This window comes from Dicentrarchus labrax, unplaced genomic scaffold, assembly GCF_905237075.1.
Source record: "Dicentrarchus labrax unplaced genomic scaffold, dlabrax2021, whole genome shotgun sequence".
Taxonomy (NCBI): domain Eukaryota; kingdom Metazoa; phylum Chordata; class Actinopteri; family Moronidae; genus Dicentrarchus; species Dicentrarchus labrax.
The window spans coordinates 10,545,912-10,568,633 of NW_026136705.1; the positions used below are offsets into that span (position 1 = coordinate 10,545,912).

The 22,722-nt window shown below is 39.5% G+C and overlaps 1 protein-coding gene across 2 annotated transcripts in view; it reads left to right on the forward strand.

The window, feature by feature from the left end:
• Nucleotides 1–22,722, forward strand: part of camkk1a (calcium/calmodulin-dependent protein kinase kinase 1, alpha a) — a 60,156-nt gene that overhangs the window by 29,780 nt on the left and 7,654 nt on the right. For both annotated transcript variants that reach the window (XM_051400327.1, XM_051400328.1), the window contains exons 4-14: nt 1,048–1,101; nt 6,505–6,556; nt 7,943–8,076; nt 11,087–11,123; nt 11,524–11,545; nt 13,071–13,159; nt 15,412–15,611; nt 16,899–16,952; nt 17,264–17,337; nt 19,798–19,885; nt 21,505–21,633. In XM_051400327.1, coding sequence (XP_051256287.1) covers nt 1,048–1,101; nt 6,505–6,556; nt 7,943–8,076; nt 11,087–11,123; nt 11,524–11,545; nt 13,071–13,159; nt 15,412–15,611; nt 16,899–16,952; nt 17,264–17,337; nt 19,798–19,885; nt 21,505–21,633 — 933 coding nt within the window. The remainder of the gene's footprint in view (nt 1–1,047; nt 1,102–6,504; nt 6,557–7,942; nt 8,077–11,086; nt 11,124–11,523; nt 11,546–13,070; nt 13,160–15,411; nt 15,612–16,898; nt 16,953–17,263; nt 17,338–19,797; nt 19,886–21,504; nt 21,634–22,722) is intronic.

Sequence of the window (22,722 nt, forward strand, 5' to 3'; positions counted from 1 at the left end):
GCATGGCTAACGAAATATAAATGTCTCAATGTGACAAAAACACCAGATTGGATATCACGAGGAGGAGGAAATAAACAGCAAAATTCTAAGTTTACTGAGCTGCAACATGTCTCATTTCTAAATCTGACAGCACACTGGATGGACTTCACAAAGTGACGGCTGGTGAACACTTTGTGGTTAACACATGGGGGAATTCATTGTGACGGCAATAGAGATGATTGGAAAACTGGCACACTGAAAAGAGTAGGAGCACATCATTTGTGTTTTTAGAGATTGCATCTTTAGTAAAAACACTTTTGAAGGTCTTATTAAAAGCAGAGATATTGTTAGATATCAAGGTAGTAGACATTAAAGAGGAAAAAAATAATATCTGACTGATATTTATATGGTCACATATTGAATTTTGTGGTCAGAAAGGAAAACGTGGTATCAAATCATCTCCATTAGAAAACATAGAGAAAGTTAGGCGTTAACATGGAACACTGTGGAGATTTACATACATTTGAAAGAATTCTCACTCTTACATGAGTTGACTAAGACCCACAAATGGATTTTTTTCTGTCCATGAGGAACAATTTCTTTGAAGGATGAATAAATCCTGAGGCTTTGGCTTTGGTCTTGTCTGTACAAGACAACAGAGTCGTTATAACTCACTTTATTTATGTATGATCAGCTTCTCAAGCAGTTTTCTTACTTATTTGCAGTCTTCAGAGAAGAAACCATGCAAGGAAAAAAGGACTAAGATGGAAAACACACTTCCTGCGGCTGTGTGTGTGTGTGTGTGTGGGAGGAGCCATTCTGTGCTGCCAAAGAATAAAAATGTTGTTTTTGAGTGGAAATGATGCTGCCTTCGAAAAAATTCTGTCAGTATGGTGCTGCCGTCTGTTCTTAACAGAATCCCTCACCAGTTTTGTTGATGACCCACTTTGTTTTAATGTGGGGGGCTGACCAACACCGGGTAGAGCATTGAATTATCACAGAATATTGTGTTGCTGTGAACATTTACGTCCCCATATGAAGATTAATGTCTTTGTCGTTGTATTGCAGGGCTCCTATGGTGTGGTCAAACTTGCCTACAATGAGGACGATGACAAACATTATGTAAGTCAAAGCAAACGTTTCACATTTCAGCAACTTCTTTCTGATTTAAAAACTGAAACGCTGTCCCTCTGCCGCACAGCCACAGAAGAGCTTTACAAGATCTCACCAGTGATATTGTTTTTGTTTTTGTTTTTCAAACTGCGAGTTCCATCCCCTCAAATTGCATCAGTCGCCTTAAAAGAAACAAGAGTGGCTCCTGGTGCCACTGAAAGTGCATCCAAGACTTTATTATCTATCTTCAAAGCAGTGCTGCTGTTGCTTGGTGTGTCAGGTGGCTGCTTTGAGGTCAGTTCGCGGGGGAGAATCTGGATATGAGCCGGCACGCTGAGATGAGGTCACTTTCCATCAAGGTGATTTGTTCCTGTAAAAGCTCTGAAAACTCAGCCCATCCAAATGTAAGCCGTTTTATGTTTGGACATAACTAAGCTGCCCTGTACAGTAACAACAATGAAAGTGTTTGGATGAGTCACGTAGATTTAGGCTGCCAACACTGGATGGGTTTAAGATGTACTTTTGAACTGGAGCCAGTAGGCGCTTGGACTAAACACAACCCAATATTGAAATGGCAGCTTATAAATGGGCTGATGCAGAATGGTAAACAACAGCAGTTTATGCAAGGACACAGACGAGCCCTATAAGATGAGTGAAATATTATAACAAGGAAACACATATATATACTTTCCCTCTGGAATGGAGCGATGACACACAGCTTTAAATAACGCCGACCTGCAGAGATACTCAGTCATGCAGCAGCGTGCAACCCTGTCTCACAGAAATTACCTCTATAAACTACAGAACACCAAATACATTTTGTAAGAGAGGTAATACTGCTCAGACTGCGTTTTTCTTATTAACATAATGAGGAAATGTTATGAATTATCATATCTGGGAAGTGGTAAAATGGTAATACTGAATGTTAGGCATGTGATGCCATGAAAATTTCATGTCACGATAATTCGGGACAAAATATTGTGATTCAAGATATTATCCCAAGAATCATCAAATACGCTTAAAACTCAAATGGCACAAAAACATACTAGGATCTCATCAGCAAGCATTTAGTTAAGAAACAAACATCTGATCTCTCATTCTTTGGACCAGTTTAACTTCTTTTTGTGAGGGACACAATAGGCAAATCTAGCCTTCAGCCATGGTGACAGGCTTAGGATTTAATGATTGGAAAGATACGGTCTCCCCCTTGTGGTCATTGAAAAATGTATCAGGAAATCAATATAGGACTGCACGTAGACGAGCTAGACAAAATATCAGCAAAATGTCAAATGACAGTTTTCAGTTTCAGCAACGAAAGCATGCATAAACGTTTGAATGGTTATGTTTAGGCAACTCACGGCACTCAGTTAAGGGAAGATTGTGTTCTTGGTTTAATATTGGAAAAGTTGACAGTGACTTTTAGCACAAGGCAGAGTGTGTTTGCTTTATTAACATTTAACTGAAACCACAATCTTCTCCGCCAGTGTCATACACGACATTAACTTTTTTCTGGACGGAGATCTCTAAAATTTTTGAAAAAAAAACCTGTTGACATCATCAGGGTCTCATATTGCAATGGTATAATTGCACCTGACTGGACTGTTTAGATGATCTAGATGCAGGAAATTTGGTTAAAATTTGCATTCCATTTGGATGAAAACCTGACTAAAGCTATCTGCTTTGAACACACATCATCCCCCCCGACCTCCCCCATATGATTATTGTGCGGTACATAAATCTAGCTCTTATCCAAGTGCAAATGGAGCCTCAGAGATTTTCTTTTTATCAGAATCGCCCAAAACCACAGATTCCTGAAAATGAAAATTTTGGATTAAGATTATGTCCAATGCAACTCTTTCTTCCTACTCAGTCTGTCCCATCTGCCTCCAGTATTTCTCTGTGTGCATAAGTATAAAAAGCTTTCATATTTGCTGAGCATATGCCCACATTTAGTTTTCTACTTTGCGTCTTTGTTTCTGCTTTGTGTGGAAGTGTTGTCATATTTGATGCTGATTGTTGGCACTGATGGAAAATGTTACCTTCTGGGACAGAGAGCGGGTTATTGCAGGCTGGCTCAAATGACAGACACATCTGAAATAACAAAGACAGGAATCAGGAGAAGAGCAGATGAGTAATGACGGCATGGAAGGGTGATTCTATTTCCTGGCAATCTGAGTTGGTTTCACACAAAACTGATTGGATTTTTGCATGCAGAGCGTCTGCAGGAAGTACAGTATGCAAAAATATCATCTTACACACACAGAGGAAAGAGGCTCCTGCACGGTCTAGTAGTTCACCTGTATTTACCTGGTTCCCATAGTTTTGAATATCTCTTACCAAATCAGGTTTTTTGTCCAACACATCAGCAGATTACTAAAGGTCTTTGAATCTTGCTTGTGTTTGTTGTGTCCTACAATTACCCTGCTCACAGCTTGATATGCAGGCATCCAGTTGGGATGCCTGCCAATCAAGCAGACCTCTGGGGGGCAAAACAAACCTAATTCGAACAGCTTTCACTCAACTCATTCACTCAGTCAAAATGGTGAAGTGAAGTGATGAATTTAAAGAGCTAATTATTCACAGATATTTGCTCTTAGTAGCAGGAGCAAAGTCTTTTTTTCTGTTTCATTTGCTCAGTAAGTGCCTCTAAGTGTCTCTCCAAGTCACTTCATAGGGAAGTTTGCAGACAACTAAATGAAATGAAACAATACTTTACTCTGTTGTCAGTAAATTGCATTTGCTTCCAAAATTCCCTAGAACAGGAAAAGCAGTACCCCTCTGTGCCCCAGTGTACAAAGGGCCCCTGAAGCCCCTGTTTCAGATTGCCTACCGACACACAAGGGATTGATAGGAAACGATTGAGCATGTAATCCAGAATTCATCTTTGTAATTTTATTTTATTGATATCAGCTTCACTGTTTACTGTTCACTGTCCTACAGCTATACAAACTCTGTTAAATAACTGCTAATGCAAACCCAACATTTCCTATTGCTCGTGAAACACTGGCTTTTATTGTGAAGCAGTGACAGGAATCTCAATGTTTTTGCCACAGAGGTTAGCACTGACAGCACATCAAAATGCATCTACAAAACAACTGCACTACAGCACTGTAAAAAGATACGCCAGCTGCTCTTCTGATGTATTTCTGTCATAGTAGCTGCTTGAAGACTGTTTGTAATATTTAAGCAAACTGTTTATCACCAACAGGGTTCCCGCGCATCCTGAAAAATTTAGAGACTAGTTTTCCAGTCATGGAAACACCTGGAAATTGATTAAAATGACCAAATTTCCTGGAAACAATCCATGTTGTCCTGGAATATTTGTATTTGAGCCCCTCAGTCAGACCACCTGCATAAACCTAGGTGTGTATTTAGTTTGAAGCCCAATTCCTGGTAGGATGATCTGTATGACACTTCAAAGCAGGTTTACCAGATGCAAAGTGGAACTGACTTGCAATGATCTTTTCAGCATCGAGTTCTTTTCCAGAACTGTGAGCAAAAGTCTCATATCTAAATGCATACAGCCTAATAAGGATTACATTTCTTGTTGCTGTGGTTGATAAATACAAGCACAGTGATGTTAATTGCATATGCAATGCTTTAACTATCTAGAAGATGAATTTTATGTAAAATAAAATAAATTCTACTTGATTTGAGCTGTGACCAAATTAATTTAGTCAATATATTCGAAACCGCAGCTTATATTACCGTTTGTAAGCAAGTGCTGTCCTGTACAATGTCCTGGAAAATGATTTGTTAAAAAGAGTGGGAACCCTGACCAAAGGCTAAGGATTAGTACTTAAAGGTGGCTCTAGCATTTGACCTTTTTAAATGCTGTCTATGATTTTTATCCAATATTTAGGGCCTGTATTGTACAGGTACTGCAGGTCAAAATCTGACCTTAAAATCTTTATTAAAGTCAACTGATATTACATGCTGCATATTCCTGTAGTATATAAAATTGTATATAAATATAAAAAATACTCAAATTGCCACTAACTAACTGACAGACAATAGGTACGTCTTCTCTTTGCCCTGGGTAAAGGTTAGCTCACTCAGCCTTTACTTCTTGTGTGTAACATTTTTAATTTTCATCTCTTAGCAAACAGTGCAGAAGTCTTGCTAACTAATCATACTCAAACCTTGTTATGTTCTACCTCTTGCAAAATATTTTTCCTGCTGTGGGGCCTTCAGCTGCCTTTGATCAACACCAGACACCTCCTGAGCACATAATCAGAAGAACTGGACCTTAAAAGAACCCCCATTTCATTTTCAATCCGTTTCCCACAGTTATTGCCATGCTTTGTTGAAAAGCAAATTATAGTAATTCCAAATTTCATATTTGGTAAAATGAATTTAATGCGAGTTAAACTGCGATGACGCAGCTACACCTACCTACACAGTCAGAATTTAGCTTTTGAGATGGCAGCTATTTACTGGAGCTCCACCATCAATCATCATTCAATGAATAATATAATTGTCCGAGTATGGCGACATGAACATGAACTGCAACGGAAAAGCTGCAATAATTCAAAATGTTGCTTGACATTTTTTAACTGTTTGACTCTGTGGCTGAGTCATTAACTACCCTCACACACACACACACACACACACACACACACACACACACACACACAGGCAGCACACCATGGAAACTGTGCACAGGAGAGGCTGCGCTTTCTTGCCAAACCTGGTTTCTGCACAGTCATAGCCATGGCGACCACAGTTTTAAAAGAAACTACTGAGCTACATCACTGAAAACTGTCTGTGGTGCTGAAGTAGGAGAAAATGTTCCACCGTGACATGAATTAGTGATCAGTGAAATCACAACGACATTCTGACAGCATATTGTAGTAGTTAGAAACCCAGTAAATGTTATTTACTTGCTTTTCTTTCTTTGCATGACCAATTCCTTGTAATGAGACTTCATTATGACTTTGAGTCTGTTCTGCCTCTCTCACACACACACATACACACACAAAAACAAAGTTGTCCTTAAAGAACCGATAGATGCTCTTTTCCATGAAAGATTTAGTTGCCTCAGACTTATCTGTTCTGTTCTCTGCTGACCTTTTACAAAGGATAATAACATAGGTAACACATCCATTGACACTAAAGCGTCCTTGCTGTGAGGAAGGCACATTTTAGAACACTGCGGGTTGTTTCAGCAATGATGTTTCTAGTTAAATCTTGAAGCTGTTTCATTATATTATTTTTTTGTTTTCATGTACATTCGCATTTGTCTTCACTAAAAGTTTATTTATTTTTTTTATATTGGTATGTTCACATACAGGTCTAGTTCTGTTTTCTTCTCTGATTGATAAATGCTTCTATATACAGGCTTCACTTTCCTGTTAACACTGGCTGTATGTGAATGTGCTGTATGATTGAAATCATTTTCCACTTTCCTAGGCCATGAAGGTGGTGTCCAAGAAGAAGTTAATGAAGCAGTGTGGTTTTCCACGTAAGTAATATTCTATTCTGTTTATTCTGTTGAACCAGACATTTGAGAAAACAACATGATTCATGGGCAATCACAACTAATATGAAGTTTAAGAAAAGTAAGTAAGGTGAAGGAAATAAACCAAAGAGAAAGATGGAGGTTTGTCAGTTTGGGCTGGATCCATACCTCCATCTAATAACAGATAAACCCACTTGATACCTTCCTGGACTTTCTTTAGACCAGCACACTTGTCTATTGTTGAGTAGCAGCACTTCATGTTACCCACACCATTGGATGAGACATATTTGGTCGTGTAGACACTCACACAATTCAATGTCTGTATGAGTGTTTACAAAGGATGTTAACTAAGAAGTAACATAATCACATTACTAACACTGCCATGTGAGAGAGACTACAGTTACAGTCATGATGAGCATATAAACAATGTCTGGGGCTGAAGGAAACTGCTTTGCATGTAACTTAACCAAGTTTTGCAGCAATGGTGGTTACTTTAAATTTAACATCCTTTTTTCTTGTAGTGTTATTTTGTCGCACCTTGAAGTTTCATAATTGTGTCAGGCAACAGTTAGTCTAACAGCATTCAGAAACTTTCTTTTTAACTCAAGATATTATCCTTAATCCCAAGAGGTGGTTGATTGGAGAAAAATCTTCTGCTGTTATAAATCCTGCTTTAGCTTAATGGGGATCGGCAGAGATTAAAAACTATATTTAAAACTATACGTGTGTAAATGGAACCACCCCAGCAGAGTTCTCTGATCCTGATGGAGGATGGAGGAAAACATAAGCATATGGCATATAAAAAGCCTCGCGAGGTGCAGTGTGGTCACGAAGCGTAGGCAGGTCTTAGACAGAGGGTGGGACACTCTGCATCAGTGCTGATGTAAGTGAGAGGCACATTTAAGTGCACCATCATCCCTAATGTCAGTCACTGGACAGTGTCTGGCCTTGTGTGTATATCTCACACTGTCAGGAGGTGGTGGTTGGAGAGCTACAGATCAGAGATAGGATAGGCATATCTGCGGTCCATTATGCCAACACTGACTGGTACCGAGTTGTTGCCTGGTCATTGACAATTACCGATGCCACATACAAACGAAATGATAACACATAGGTGCACACACAAAACAGAAGCAACCCACAGCTTTAATACATACAATCCCCCTGCCACATGTATAGCTCATCATGTTCTATATGTATCAATCATTGCTCAATTTTATGTCATTTTCTTGATGCTTAATAGAGGATCTGGATCAGACTACTTGTCAAAAATCATGACCAAATGAATAATTTAGTAAAGGTGTGTGTGTGTGTGTGTGTGTGTGTGTGTGTGTGTGTGTGTGTGTGTGTGTGTGTGTGTGTGTGTGTGTGTGTGTGTGTGGCCTACAGGTCGCCCACCCCCAAGAGGACCCAAGGCAGCCCAAGGAGAGCAGCCCAAAATCTTAGGACCCCTGGAGAGGGTCTACCAAGAGATTGCAATCCTTAAAAAACTGGACCATATCAACATTGTGAAGCTGGTGGAGGTGAGAGCATCACACAAAGCAGTAAATGGTTGCAGCGTTTGCATTCAGTAAGCAACCAATTCTTCGGTCCTATTATTGATGTAAGACTTACCAACATTACTACTTTTTTGAAACTGTCAATGTTATCCTGATAAGTATAGGCATTGACGAGGTTTAAGCATGCTTTGATAAGAATGTGCTCTTTACAGTTTTTAGCTATGCTATCAGCGGAGCACTAAGGATGCTATTGTCAGTCTGTTGGTCCACCACCTGGGTCCAGTCTGAAATACTGTGTCGACATCATTCGGTGATCACATTACTGTCCTTAAGGCAGATACAAATATTTAAGGCTGAGAACTATAAATCAATACCAGCACAAATAGAAGTACCCATCCTCACCAATTAGGCAATTATGAGCCAAATAAATGTGCAGTGTGTAACATTTAGGAGGATCTATCGGCAGAAATGGAATATAATATTTATAGCTATGTTTTCATTAGTGTGTAATCACCTGAAAATAATAAAAAAAAAATTTGTTACTTTAACTATTTTTATCTACGGAGGAAGTGGGTCCTCTTCTACGTAGTCCACCATGTTTCTACAGTAGCCCAGAACAGACAGACCAAACAATGGCAAGATAGATAGGTCCTTTTGCATTTTTTGCAAGTTTTGCAGCCACCATAGTTTCTCCTACACACTTGGAACGCGAGTGGTGTTCAAGTTGGTTGCAATCTCCAATTTCACTGGTAGATGCTACTAAACCCTATATACTGATCCTTTAAAGTCCTTTTAGATCCATTAATGAGAACTTTATATTTCTCAACAATTCATATTTTCAGGTGATTATACACTAATGAAAACATACCTATGCATATTTTATGAATATTTGAAGCATCTTGCAGTAGGGAAATGTGTCATTTTAGGACTGTTTCTCAGATAATAGCATGTGGACATCCACAACAGGTTTTAAATCCATTGTGATCAGGATTATCCTTATCTTCAGATAACCTTTCTTGCTGTGTACCCTGACTCATGCTTTGTATTTACTGTATGTCATATCAGTTTATGTCAGACCAAAAAGGTGGCTAAAACCCTGTGCTGGCAGGAAACAGGTGGGGAAAATGAGATAGGTTTACCCTCCAGCACATCTATCACACTTATGTCACTGGACCTTTTTGATGTTTATGCAGGAAAAACAAAGCCCCCACCCTGTAAATAGATTCTTCTGTTCACAACAGCCGACGCTCTCAAACTGAGTTTGGGAATTTTAAAGATGGATAGATTTCAGTTTCTACAGAGGCGGTTGTTTATGAAAGATGATAGCCGATTTTGAGAAGACATGACTCAAGATGCCCGCCGCTCCCTTGTGATATTATCGGAGTGTTTTTCAACCTTGGCCAGATGGCAGGGGCACCACCGCCATGGTCGGGAGTTAGGCTCTGGGAGTCAGTCAGTAGGAAAGCTGTCTGGCTTGTTCGAGTGTAGAGTGTGCCAGAAATATAGAAGAGTTTTTAAGTAAAAGCCAAGTACTTCTGCTCCTCTGCTCGCTCCGGCAGTGAAGATACACACACTCATCTCTTCCTGTCTTTGTCCGCCCTCACTCTCACACTCATAATGGGCATATGTGGGCAATGGGAAAACCTGCGTTCCTCCTCTCCAGCTCTCTCTGTTCATCCATTTAAATGGGCTGTGCTTGGGTCAGGATCACATTCATTATGGGTTTCCAACTGATTCCTGTGAGGCTGCAGTCCACTCCATCTAATTATGAATAGACCTTTTCTCTTTTTTTGAAACATTAAAGCAGACGCCGAGTGGAACAGATTAAAACTGATGAAAGTGATATGGTCATTTGTTACAGATGCTTGGGAGCAAGTAAAACCGGCCCCATACTCACCATGGCATGCAGTTGTTATGAGAACAGACACTTCCCAAACTCAATTTATGCCATTTCCCCGTAAGCCAAGACACCCTTTTAATGCATCTTAGTCGCTGCATTAGTCAACAGCTACAAATAAGACTGCTAAGCTGCTAATGGTTTGCACTTTGCACAGAACAGCTCATTTACTGTTTATAGCCTTTTTACTTGGAACATTGAAGATCTGATTTTTAAGGGGTGGGGTCAGCAAGCACGATTTGTGACATCACAAATAGTCAGAATCCTGGTCCAATTGGCAGTTTCTACAGTGTGATGTAGAAACCTGAAGCCACCAGGGCACATCCACTGAGAATGGGCTTTACAGTGAAGTAGGAGACATCTTGTGTCCAGCAGGTAACTGAACATAATAAATATAATTAGCATATTCAAATATTCTGAATTCTTAATGAGATAGGAGGAGTTGATGCTTTTTTAAGGAATTTGAAGTGGAAAAAAACACAAAGTTGTTGTTCCAAGCAGACTTTTTGTATATACTGTATATGTCTTAATAGGTGTCTGATGGGAATCTTTAAGCAAACACATATTAGACAGTATGAGCAAACATTCACCTATTGACTGTTTCGTGGGCCGTTACAACTGACTTGAGTAAATAGTGTCCCTGTTGCTTTAGAGGCGATTTCCTGCCCTTGTTTTTCCAGTACTTTGTGTACTGACGTTTACCCTCACTGTGGTAATTTAAATTCAATTTTCATTTTTAAACTTGTAGTCTACGCGCAGTAGCACTCCCTAAGACCTGTAAACAGACTGTTGGGGTGGGTCCAAAATCTAGTTTTAGGGATTTAGGGAAAGGATTTAGTGGCATCTAGCTGTTCAATTGCACATTGCAACCAACTGAATACAGCCCAGCCTTCCAAGTGTGTAGGACGAACTATGGTGGCCTTATAACTTGCAAAAGGCCCTCTCTAGAGCCAGTGTTTGGTTTGTCCGTTCTGGGCTACTGTAGAAACATGGCATACTCCGTAAAAGAGAACTACCTCCCTCTGTAGATAAATTCTACAGAGGGAGGTAGATTCTTCACCTGTACCTGTACCGCATAGGACCCTGAAGATTTCCACTGGAAACTCTCCATTTATGATGATTATGTTAATGTTGCAGGTGCTGGATGATCCAGCGGAGGACAACCTTCACATGGGTATGCAGACCATATTTTCTTTGTCCAAATCTTTCACCCTATTTTTGCCCGCTCTCAGCCTTTGGCACTCGGCACATATGCCACCAACAAGTGTCCATATAACTGATTCATTATTCAGACCATCTCTTGCTTCCTTCCCCATCCCCTCAGGGTTCACACATTATGCAGAAATCTTCCATCAGCAGTGCCAGGTCACAGCTAGGACGCCTGTTAGTGTGAAACGTCAAACTCTTTATGCTCTTAATGTGGCACATCCAGCTCATTCAATGCTCATGTAAATGAATAATGCCATGCAGGGTCTCAATGGCAGGAGTGGTCAAACCCCAGCTGAATGAATGAAAGAATAAATTGCTTGGTCTGAACATGAACTTATTTCCTTCTCCCTCCCTTCTTCTGACAGTGTTTGAGCTGATGCGTAAGGGGTGAGTAGAGAACATGTCCTTTTTTTTTTTAATAATTTAAGGCTCATCCCCTCTGTTCCTCTACCTTCACCTCCCCATCCTTCGGTTCCTGCTTCGGTGTCTGCAGTGTTCTCCTTCATTACTCCAAGCTGACACAATGCAGGGTGTTTGTTCCATCTCAGACTTCAAAGGGATTCGTAATGTTCTTAGGTTTTCACAGTTATTACGGGTGGCAGCCAGTTGTGTAAGTGTTTCACGTCCTGATGCACAAGCTGTTCCTTCCTACTTCTGTGATGATCTAATGATCTGAGACCTTTTGTTATTATAAGCGAATGGAGGTGGGAGGGAGTAGCTGGTATCGTTTCACATGTGCATAAATAAGTTATGTTCTTCTTTTAATAGGAAGATATGCTCTGTTAGCTTTTTCATGATGATAAAGAGTGAGGATGCGATGTGATGATAGACAGATGGGCTGATTAATACAATATGGCTTCTACTACTCATAAACCATTTATTTATTCAATTTTTATACATGGGATGGAATCCAAAGTGCTACTGCTACAACTGCTTGTAGAGCTACAGCTACTGCTGCTAATGCTGCTGTACTATTACAACTAACTCTACCACCTCTTACTTCAGTACTACTAGTGCCAGTACTATGACTGCTTTTGCTATGCATTGCTACTGGAGTGCTTTGATAAATACTGCTATAAGCTGAAATGGGTTTTGACTTGAAATTGTAATTCCACCTATAACCCTAACCCTTGTTGTGACAATTGAATTTGGAGACCCCTTCTCTGTCATAATTATAAGCAATATATTAAAAATCAATAAATTGCTTAAATCACACAATATAACACTGTAGTGTATTTGTAAGCATATTTGTTGTCCTCCTATGAAGTGTTCATAAATTATATATAAACAGTTAGTGAATGCTTAATACAATACTTGTAATTGATTATATGTGATGTGATTGTGTTATCAATCATCAGTAGATTAAAAATGTTTTTTAAATGTTTAAATAAGTATTACATTTGATATAAAACATTGTGAAACTGTGATTAGCTAATATATAAATATATATTTTATGGCTGCCATTCTCTCTATGCATACTGTAATTTTTAATTTTCATTTAAATGTTGAAAAATTAATAGTTATATTGTTTCATATTGTAAGATAGTGTAAAAAACTTGTTAAATCTGCTTATAAATACAAATATCTTTTAATAGCATTTATTAAACGTTAACATACTTCTTCTACATGGGGATGGGAGTAAAAATAAGTTTTACTGAAAAGACATCGATCAATGATGGAAATTGGTGCTGTCGGGTTTGGGATCTATATACAAAGACGGTCTTTATCGCAGCTTTTGAGTATCAGTGATGTTTGATCAGGACGTGTATGTCTGCTTAGACGTTTCAGTGTCTTCCCATTTGGAATTACATCTCTGTGCTAATAATGAAACAACTGGTACACTCAATCTGTGGATTTGTCTGCCTCGTCTTTGTGTCTCTTTGTTCTTCTGCCTGCCTTTGTGGATTTGCAGTCCAGTAATGGAAGTGCCCACAGACAACCCTCTGTCAGAAGAGCAGGCGAGGTTATACTTCAGAGACGTCATCCTGGGCATAGAGTACCGTAAGTATCTCACGTAGGGTTAGCCTTTGGGTCTGTAAAAACCTTTCTGGGAAGCGTTTCAGTGAAACTAATTCATACATTTTTACTCATTTTAAATCTCTGTCACCCCACTCCCACTTAAAGAGCCACATGCAGTTTTATGGGTGTTTCCAGTGGCCAGGAAAGCATTAGATATTCTGTTTCTAAAGATGTCAGTCTTTATCGTCCCCATTATGATACTGTATAAGCTAAAACATTTGGACCACTGTGTCTTTCCAACAGTATTCTCTCTCACTACTCTTGAAAAAAAGGAAAAGAAGATATGGTAGCATTTTCCTTTTTTATATAAAAGAACAAAGTGTCTTGACCCTCTGTTTCCATGCCCCTGGGGTCTGGCTGCAGATCAGTATCGAGCCTTTGTTCAGTGAAACAGATTTTCTCAAACTGTGTCCTCATTTGCTGTACCAGATCTATTTCCCTGGGCTATGAGCCTAATGATTAGGGATCAATGCCGTCTCCGTCTGAACTTTGAGGTCCATCTTGAAAATAAAGCTATAGAAACTCAGCCACATACTGTTTATACATTTCAACAGTTCAACAAAATTACACCACTTTAAATCCCTATACACTTTTACATTAATGTTTTTGAGTGCTTACATCGCCTGAGTCATAGGTTAGAGTTGGGCTCGGCTACATTTCCTGCTCAAGGGCACTTCAGCAGAGTGGATGAACCAGGTTCTTCTGATTAAAAAGTAATTTTTTTTTAACCACTTGGCTTTTATAGCTGTCCCTCTTGAAAAATACAACCGTGGACTACTTGACTATGAGCCAAACCAAAATTGTGGTGACTAAAACTATGGGACCCTAAAGTGTTCAAAAGTCAACCAAGTAGATGCTGCTGCTGCAAAGAAACACAGTACACCAGTTACCACTTTAGCTTCAAAGTGAAGAGTCATTGTTAGCACTGTTAGCGAGGTCCTGTTGGCCTGAGTGACCACAGAGAATGCACAGTGTTGAGCGTCTTCAGACATTTTTAGAAACCAAATGTGACTGATATAACTCTGGGAAACATGGCTGATATAACTCTGGATGAAGCTGCTGCCATTAACACGGCTGAGTAATAATGCAAGCCACCCCTCCTAGCTAGTTAGGCAGCTAGGGAGGTAGCATGTGCAGTCTTGTTAAGCTAAATATATAAAATGAGATGTTAGTTTCTGTGGTGGCAGATTGTGTTAATTTACAGCACGAGCTAAACGTTTGATTCAGAATGACTTTGGTGCTGTTGCTCTAGCTAACAGGAGCTAAATGGCTAAATATGGTAGCATTGTTGAGCTTGCTAGCAACAGACAGGGGGCACTTGATTGGCTGAAAGATGAGGGGGCGGAGACAATGCCACTGTGATATTATGAAATAAAAAGTGGTATGAATATCCACCATCATTGGGAAATAAACATTTCTAAACAGAAATAAAAATTCAGAACTATAAAACTCATTCTAAAAATAAGAATAATGAAATAACATTTAATAATTCTTAAATTACTTACATTACTATTACTTTATTACAAATTACAAATTATTGTTTCATTTCTATATTTTACACAATTTATTCACACAGATAATTGTACCATTCAGTTATTTAATATTGAATTCTCTATAACAACTCCCCAATGTAGTCACTGTTGATTTTCTCTTGATGAACTCTAACATGATAGTTGTGTCCAAGTGTAAGTAACTGAATAAAATAGAATGTCTTCTACACCCTAAATTATAGATATCAGTAGTCATTCTGTAGGCCATTGACGTCGTGTGTTTTTTGTTTTTTTTCTCAGTGCTCATGATGTTTAATTGCCAAGGGCTTATAATAAGTCAAGTGCTTCATGTTTTAATAGGACCTCCTCAGACAGGAAGGCACCACTTATCCAATCAGTGAAGTGTCCAGGGCTTTGCTCCAGACAGCTGTTAAGTGTTATGGCTTAGAGATGTACTTCACTTTCAGTTTTAGATGACCTTAAGTTGACATTTATACACCATTCCCATTATCCAGACAATGATTTAACTGCCATAGTCATGATTTATTCCATGTGCATTTTTTTAAACAAAAATGCTCTCTGCAATCTTCTCCTGAAACAAAAAGTACAACTTGTAAAGATGTTGTTTTCCAGCCCCACTACAGGGGAGGGTCCAAGAATAAAAAAATCATCAGGATGCTGTCAGCTTAGAGGTCGCAATAGTTCTACAAATCTGACTATTTACTTCCTCGTTCTTAACCTCAGTGCACTACCAGAAGATAGTCCACCGGGACATCAAGCCTTCTAACCTGTTACTGGGAGACGATGGACACGTGAAGATCGCAGACTTTGGGGTCAGCAACCAGTTTGAGGGCAATGATGCTTTGCTGTCCAGCACTGCTGGCACTCCTGCATTTATGGCACCAGAGACCCTGTCAGACACACGAAAGAGCTTCAGTGGAAAGGTGAGTTAACTCTTTGTTCATACACCAATGTGAAGTGCTTTATCTGGGCTTAACCCTACCCTCGTGACTTGAAAATGAAAACCATTAAACCAAGATGAGTTTTCAGACCTATGCCGGCCTGCTAATCCATGGAGCAAACTGTCATTCCCCTGTGTGTTAGCTGGTACTAATAACTAGGAAGCCAGAAATACAGCCGAGAAGAGCACCGTGACCAGAGTCAAGAAATGCAATAAGCCTATTGGTTTTACATACCTGGTACTGATGTGGGAATGTTTCACATCAATATACTGTATACCGTCAAGCAATGATCAGTCATGTTTGTCAGGATAACCTGCCACTTCTCAATAACAATTGCTTTGATCACCACCTGCCTTACCAATTGACGTAATTCCTCCATCATTCTTCCAGCATGCAAGATCTAATGAGGCCTGTCAATCTACCCTACTTGCTCATTTACAAACAATTAACAGCCAAGAACCTTCCCATTCCTGCCCCAGGTCTCAACCCTGACATCCTGTGCTTATCCAACATTATGGGTACAGGTCACGTTCATTCCTCCAGTGGTTATCAGCTATGGCAGGCTGATGGATTTGCTCAAGGAAGGACCTTGTATATCCATAAAATAGGGGCAGATAGAAAGGATGTAAGAGGCGTTCAAGTGCCTCTGCCTGCTGTGTCCTCAAGCTTTCAAGAAATATATGCAGTCATACTGGCTCCACTGTCTCTGATTAGTCTTGTATTCTTCCTGATTTGGATTTGTTCAGACAGCTTGGTGTCCCTTATGCACCAACATTTGTGATTTTGGTGTACATCAGCAGTGAAATATTTAATCTCGGACACTCAAGTGTCACTTAAACCCCCTCAGCTGTCAGTCCCAGTTAGAACATGTTAGTCACGCTCTGCGTCTGATAACAAATGCCTGTGGCATTCAGGTATATTACACAGGTTCAGAGGGCAAGTTTTATCATTTCATATCTATCAAGGAATAGAAATGGATTTCTAGGAGACCTGTTCATACAGGGAGAGAGAGAGAGGCGGCGAGGAAGACAAAGAGCCTGATGGATAGCTGCGGTGCCTCTATCTGATCACACACATCCATCGCCATGGTATCTGACGGTCTCCCAAAAAATAACATTAAAATGTGCCATAAATCACTGTAGGCAGTCTGCACTGATTATCTTCATGCAAATAAGTGTTTGGATCACTGCAGCATGTCTCTAAATGCATGCTTTTCGGTCTGTCTGTCTATATGTTTCATTTATTGTCACTACATGCACTTTCTTAAAGGCGCTGGACGTGTGGGCCATGGGAGTTACTCTCTACTGTTTTGTCTTTGGGAAGGTAAGTCTGCACATTTTCTGTCTCCCAGTCACTTATCAACATCTGGTGCACAAAAGGTAACAGTTAAAGCTGGGATAAGTGCTCGTTTCACTGACTCCCATGCTTGTTAACAGCAGCCGGTAGCACTTCAGTAGGAACACTATCTAACACCAATCTTTCATATTTGATAAGGCAGTTGTCTAGTGGCATCATTTATTTGAATGCATGCTTGAAGCTGATTGCTGCTGTTGTTATGTGACTTTAGGGATACTGTATTAATTCAATGTACCTTCCTTGTGTTTTTCACTGTCTTTCCTCTGCTCCACCTGCAGTGCCCGTTTATTGATGAGTACATATTGGCCTTGCACAATAAGATAAGGACCAAGCTTGTGGATTTCCCAGAAACGTAAGTACATCTCCTGCGTCCTTCACTCTCAGCCACTTTATTAAAAAAGACAGCATTGATGTTCCAGCCACCTCCAGACCACAGCTGTTGTCAACGCCTTCGCTGTTTGCTATCTTCTCATCTGCATCCCAGTCGCAAAAAACGTTCTCTTCTTTTTTTCAGTTACAAATTGCCCCTACAAAAATATGAATAGCTTTGCACAGCAGCCTTTGCCAGCACAGTAAATGTCACCCACACACATACAGGACGCATACAGCGAAAGCCACTGTTATTCCTTTGCATAAAAGGTTAAAGAAAAACATGGATGTCTTCTTTAGTGAATATCACTGAAAAAACAGAGAGAGAACAAGAGTTAGGAAGCCAGAAAGAGGCTGGCAGTGGTGATAGAGTGAGGGAACACACTGATGAAGTATAAACACTGCAAATGTGAAGGGGCTGAGAGTGGCAGTTGGAGTACGTATCGGGACAGGGTGTCATATTGTTAATGATAAGTGTCTTACCCCAGTGGGCTCAAGAGACATCACTGTGCGAAAAGCTTGTTCATTAAACATCATCCTCCTCCTGAACGGAAAATCACATCTAATGGAATCATCTCCACACTGGACTGACTTGTTGTCAGCTCTAATAGGCCCATTATGCTTTAGGTGTAGTTCATTTAATGTTGCCACTGTCATAATGATCAATGGCTGAACTCACATAAACGTATTTTACTGAGATACTAATCCTATGATACATTGTTTTATTTCATTTCATCAGCCAGTGAAATGAATCATTGATATTGCCAATAGGAAAGAAATGTCCTATAAATTCCACCCTTTGTCAAATGAACTCCACAACCCATTACTTTTAGCTTACTATTTCAAATTTTAGCTACAACCATTTATACATTACTTTTAGCTAACGAACTAACTGTTAGTCCATTACTTTTAGCTAACTATTTCAAATGTTTATCTGTTCATTTTAGCTATTTCCACCATTTATCTATTACTTTCAGCTAACTATTAGGCCATCTTTAGCCTAATATTATTTATCCATTAGGCTCTAACTATTTGAAGTGTTTATCCCTTACTTTAGGCTACTTTTAGCCTAATACTATGTATCCATAACTTGTATGTAACTATTTCAGCTGTTTGTCCAGTCCTTTTAGCTATTTGAACTGTTTTTATCCATCACTGTTAGCTAACAACTTCTCTGCTATCTTGCTAACTAGTTTTCACCATTGACAGTATGGTTTTCACACACTCTCAATCACAAGTTACTCCACAATCCTCCCACGTACCCCAAAGCAACTGCAGAACTACCCCCTGGGGCACAAGCGGCCCTGGCTGGGAGTCATTGTGCATTGTTTTCAGTTCAGTTGCCAGTTTTTTTCTTCATCAGAAACCACATAAAGTTTAGGGACGTTGGTAACTTTCTTCCAGTTCCCAGTTAACACAATAGCTAACTGCACAGGAGATAAATATCCTTCTCCTTGCTTTACTTGTGTCTGAAAACAGTCAACAAGGAGGTTGAGCTAAAATAATTCATGTATTTATGAATTAAAATATTTTTATTTTTTGACAGCTAAGTTAATGTAATAATTATTGCATTTTATAGTGCTATAGATGTGGTTAAAATGTACATGAAGTGGGTGGGATATATTAGGCAGCCAGTGAGCATTTTGTCCTCAAATTGATGTGTTAGAAGCAGGGAAAATGGGCAAATTGTGATGGCTAGACGACTGGGTCAGAGCATCTTCAAAACTGCAGCTATTGTGGGTTGTTCCCGGTCTGCAGTGGTCAGTACCTATCAAAAGTGGTGTCAGAAAAAGGTGTCAGAACACACAGTTCATCACAGTTTGTTGCGTATGGGGCTGCATAACATTACGACTGCCAGGGCACCAGATGGTCATAATGTTATGGCTGATCAGTGCATAAATAAATATGAATATATGGAAAGTGCAGCCGCTTCTTCTGTTGGTCACATCAACTGACTTGATGAGCCTTAGGAGCCCTCTGTAGCTCTGAAGTCTTTTCATTTGATACCTGTTACCAAATCTATCACTTTGGAATCTTTATGAATCACAGAAAATGTGAAGGTGCTGAATGAATGAAGGAAAATGTCTTTGCTCTTTTCTTGGTGAAATCCTGGATAGCTTACCTTATGGCCTCTAAAAAAGATTGAAATGAAACTATTAGAGAAAGCATAGTCACTGTTTTTGAAGTTCTCACAGATCAGAAACATACCTGTGATGAGGGCTTTAGAATAGACATTCATATTTTTGTGTGGTCACAAGGTTTGGAAACACTGTTGTAGGAAATCAGTGACCACTGAGCCTGCCATTCATATGATATAATATATATATAAGTAATATAATAGACATGTACAACTTTGGTGTCCATGTTCTCATCATGTAACACATGTACAACCAAGCCAGACTCCAAAAAATGTCCCGAAATCATTATCTTGTGTTTCGTGCAGACCAAAGATCAGTGAAGAGCTGCGGACTCTGATCTTGCGGATGCTGGACAAGAACCCCGACACCAGGATCACCATCCCTGAGATCAAGGTAACACAGAGAACAGAGCAGGTGGCAAACGAGACCAGGGGTTAGGATGACATGCAGATAACTTGAGCATGATCATAAAGTTGGTCATGTTCACACAACATGACTGTGCTGTGCTCTCCTGTGATTGGCTCAGAAGAGTCTGACCTCACTGCAGTACATTACAGTAGAGTGCATTTAACATGCCGTGTAACTTTAGGACATGATGAAACATGTTTGTCTCTATGGAGGACTGCACTAAAACTGAGTCAGCTGTAGAGGGGCAGGGAAGTCCTGGACCAGCCATAGACACATGTCATTCCCTACTCCCCACCGTGTTTCTATGACACAATCTAATCATGTGTCAGTGAGTCATTTTCTCACCAGAGACTCAGTTTGTGTTTATTGAACAAAAGATAATTAGGCTGTCAGGCATCATGTGTACCCTTGTGCACAAACACACACACACACACACACACACATGCTCACACACAAACCCTTTAAAGTCAGTAGAGATAACAAAAAAACACTGAGAAGCTGAAATGTAACAATTTAATGAGATGCAATTAAATGTACATACTTTTGATTTTTGAAATATAAACTTCCAGAGACTTGAAAGTTGCTTTAGGGAGGTTACCCATCAATCTAAGCATCCTGTATACATTCTTTTCATTAATGTCTAATTGATGCTCACTAATTTGAAACAGATCTTCTTGGGTGTTTCTGGGCTGTGGGAATAATTGACTGAGATATTAAATACATATTGAAATTTTCTGAAGAAGCAGCAATATCATTTGTAATGTTAATGGTTGATTATTGTTTTGAGTTAGAATTTCCAAAAAAACAGCATTCAAATGTTGTAGTCATCTTGGAAGTCCTGGATTTCAAAGCCTTCCACCTAGCACACAAATGCACCATGGCATTTTAAAGGTTGGAGATACTCAATATGTTTCTTGTCAGCTAATTCAATTAAAAGACCCAAAACCAACAAGAGCGCCAAATCTGCATTGCATAATGGTTACCAACAAAAGCACTATTTAGCTATTTTAAGAAATTACTGAGCCTTTTTTTTTAGAAAAAGCAGGAATGAATGGGCTGACACAGGGCTGGTAGAAGTCAGTATTGAGAGACTGACTGACAATAACAAACAAAAATAATAAATAAATTAATAAAATAAAATATAACAACGTCAGTCTTATACTTTTTAATCGATGTGAGCCACTGTGAAGTAGCTTTGACAGAAATAAACTCTGGCTGGTTGATCACTGTGATGGATTGTCTGTCTTAAGCAACTTTTGCAGATGGGTTTATGGAGCAAAACATTATTAATCAAAACAGATGTCCGCCTGGCTGGTAGAAAAGTATAAATCTAAACAGTATCCCTTGCTTTAGGAAATCCTCAGAAATAATGTAAAATATGCCTGCTGTGCAGTACAAGGGCTAAATCATGAATAAAACCTGCAGTCACCGTTTGGGGCATTTGAAACATGAAACAATACACAGAGTTAAACAGACTTCTTATAATGTTGCAAATGGTTGTACCTTACCGACTGCGGATCACAGATTCAGTAGATTATAGACAGGTCTTCATGTAATGACACTGTCATATGTCATGCCATGTCTGTCTGTATGTGTGTTTTTAGATGGACCAGTGGGTGACCCAGGGAGGCACTGACCCCTTGCCTCTGGAGGAGGAGCACTGCTCTGTGGTGGAGGTGACAGAGGAGGACATCCAGAACTCGGTCAAGTTCGTCCCTAGCCTCTCTGCAGTGGTAAGGAACCTGAGCGCCCTTCATTTAACAAGCACTTTTGTGTCAAATTGAAACATTTAAGCTTTTCATTTCCAGGAGAGGTGAAGCCCTAAGAGAAGCTGCTCCTTAACAACTCTTCTTTTAACCGTAATTGTGACAAATTCCAGCCATACAGATTGATTTTACATTTCGGAAGGCAGCCTTGTTCCCCTTTATGGAGGACAAGGTTTCCTCTTGAACTCTGAAATCTAAAAACAAACAAAAAAAACCTCTTCGCTGTCCCAGTTTGAATAGTGTGTATCTGACCAATATTTCAACCCATTTCTACAGAACAGTAGTAGTTGCAGGTATTATTCATGAAAACTATAACACACAATGCTAAGGAACAGCTTCCCTGAATAGAAATAGAAACATAGATACCTCATTGGCCGCTGCTGTGTGCCGCCACTGTATGTCTGCGAGGCCACCATGTTGCATAGGTCAAGATCCACTAGTCAACAACAGTGAGAGATGCAGACTGCACTACAAAATGTTTTCATTCTGTATTTTGTGCTCACCACATTAGCTTATAGTATTTATAAATAAAAAAAACATGGAGGAAATCAGTCAGCTTATATAATAGAGTTGAATTTGTGTGTGGCACTTTTATACTACATGCCTCATGTTCTAAATATCTGTCGGCTTTATCTAGACAGTGAGAACAGCAGCTACCCAAGACCAGCAAAGATTTGCTCTTGCAGGTAGTAATAAAAGAACTGAGTGGGTCCTCAACCATCAATGGCAGCACAGGTTAAAAGCATAGAAGCCTGTTAGCAGAAAAAAAAATATTAGCATTAAAAAATGTTAGTATGAAATTCCTGTCTGCTGGAACAAGTTTAAAGCACAGAAGCCCCCACTACTGGATATTTACATTTGCATGTGTGACCCTTCCTGCTGTTTGCCATTAAAATATACCAGACACAAGATATCCTGTGTGTTAGATGTGTTCCCTCAAATACCTGCAGTGTAAATAGCTAGTCTCACCAATAACAAACTAGTATCAATGTATATAACAGTATTACTTCAGCTGCAGGGGACTGTGAAAACAATATATGATAAGCATAACAAGCG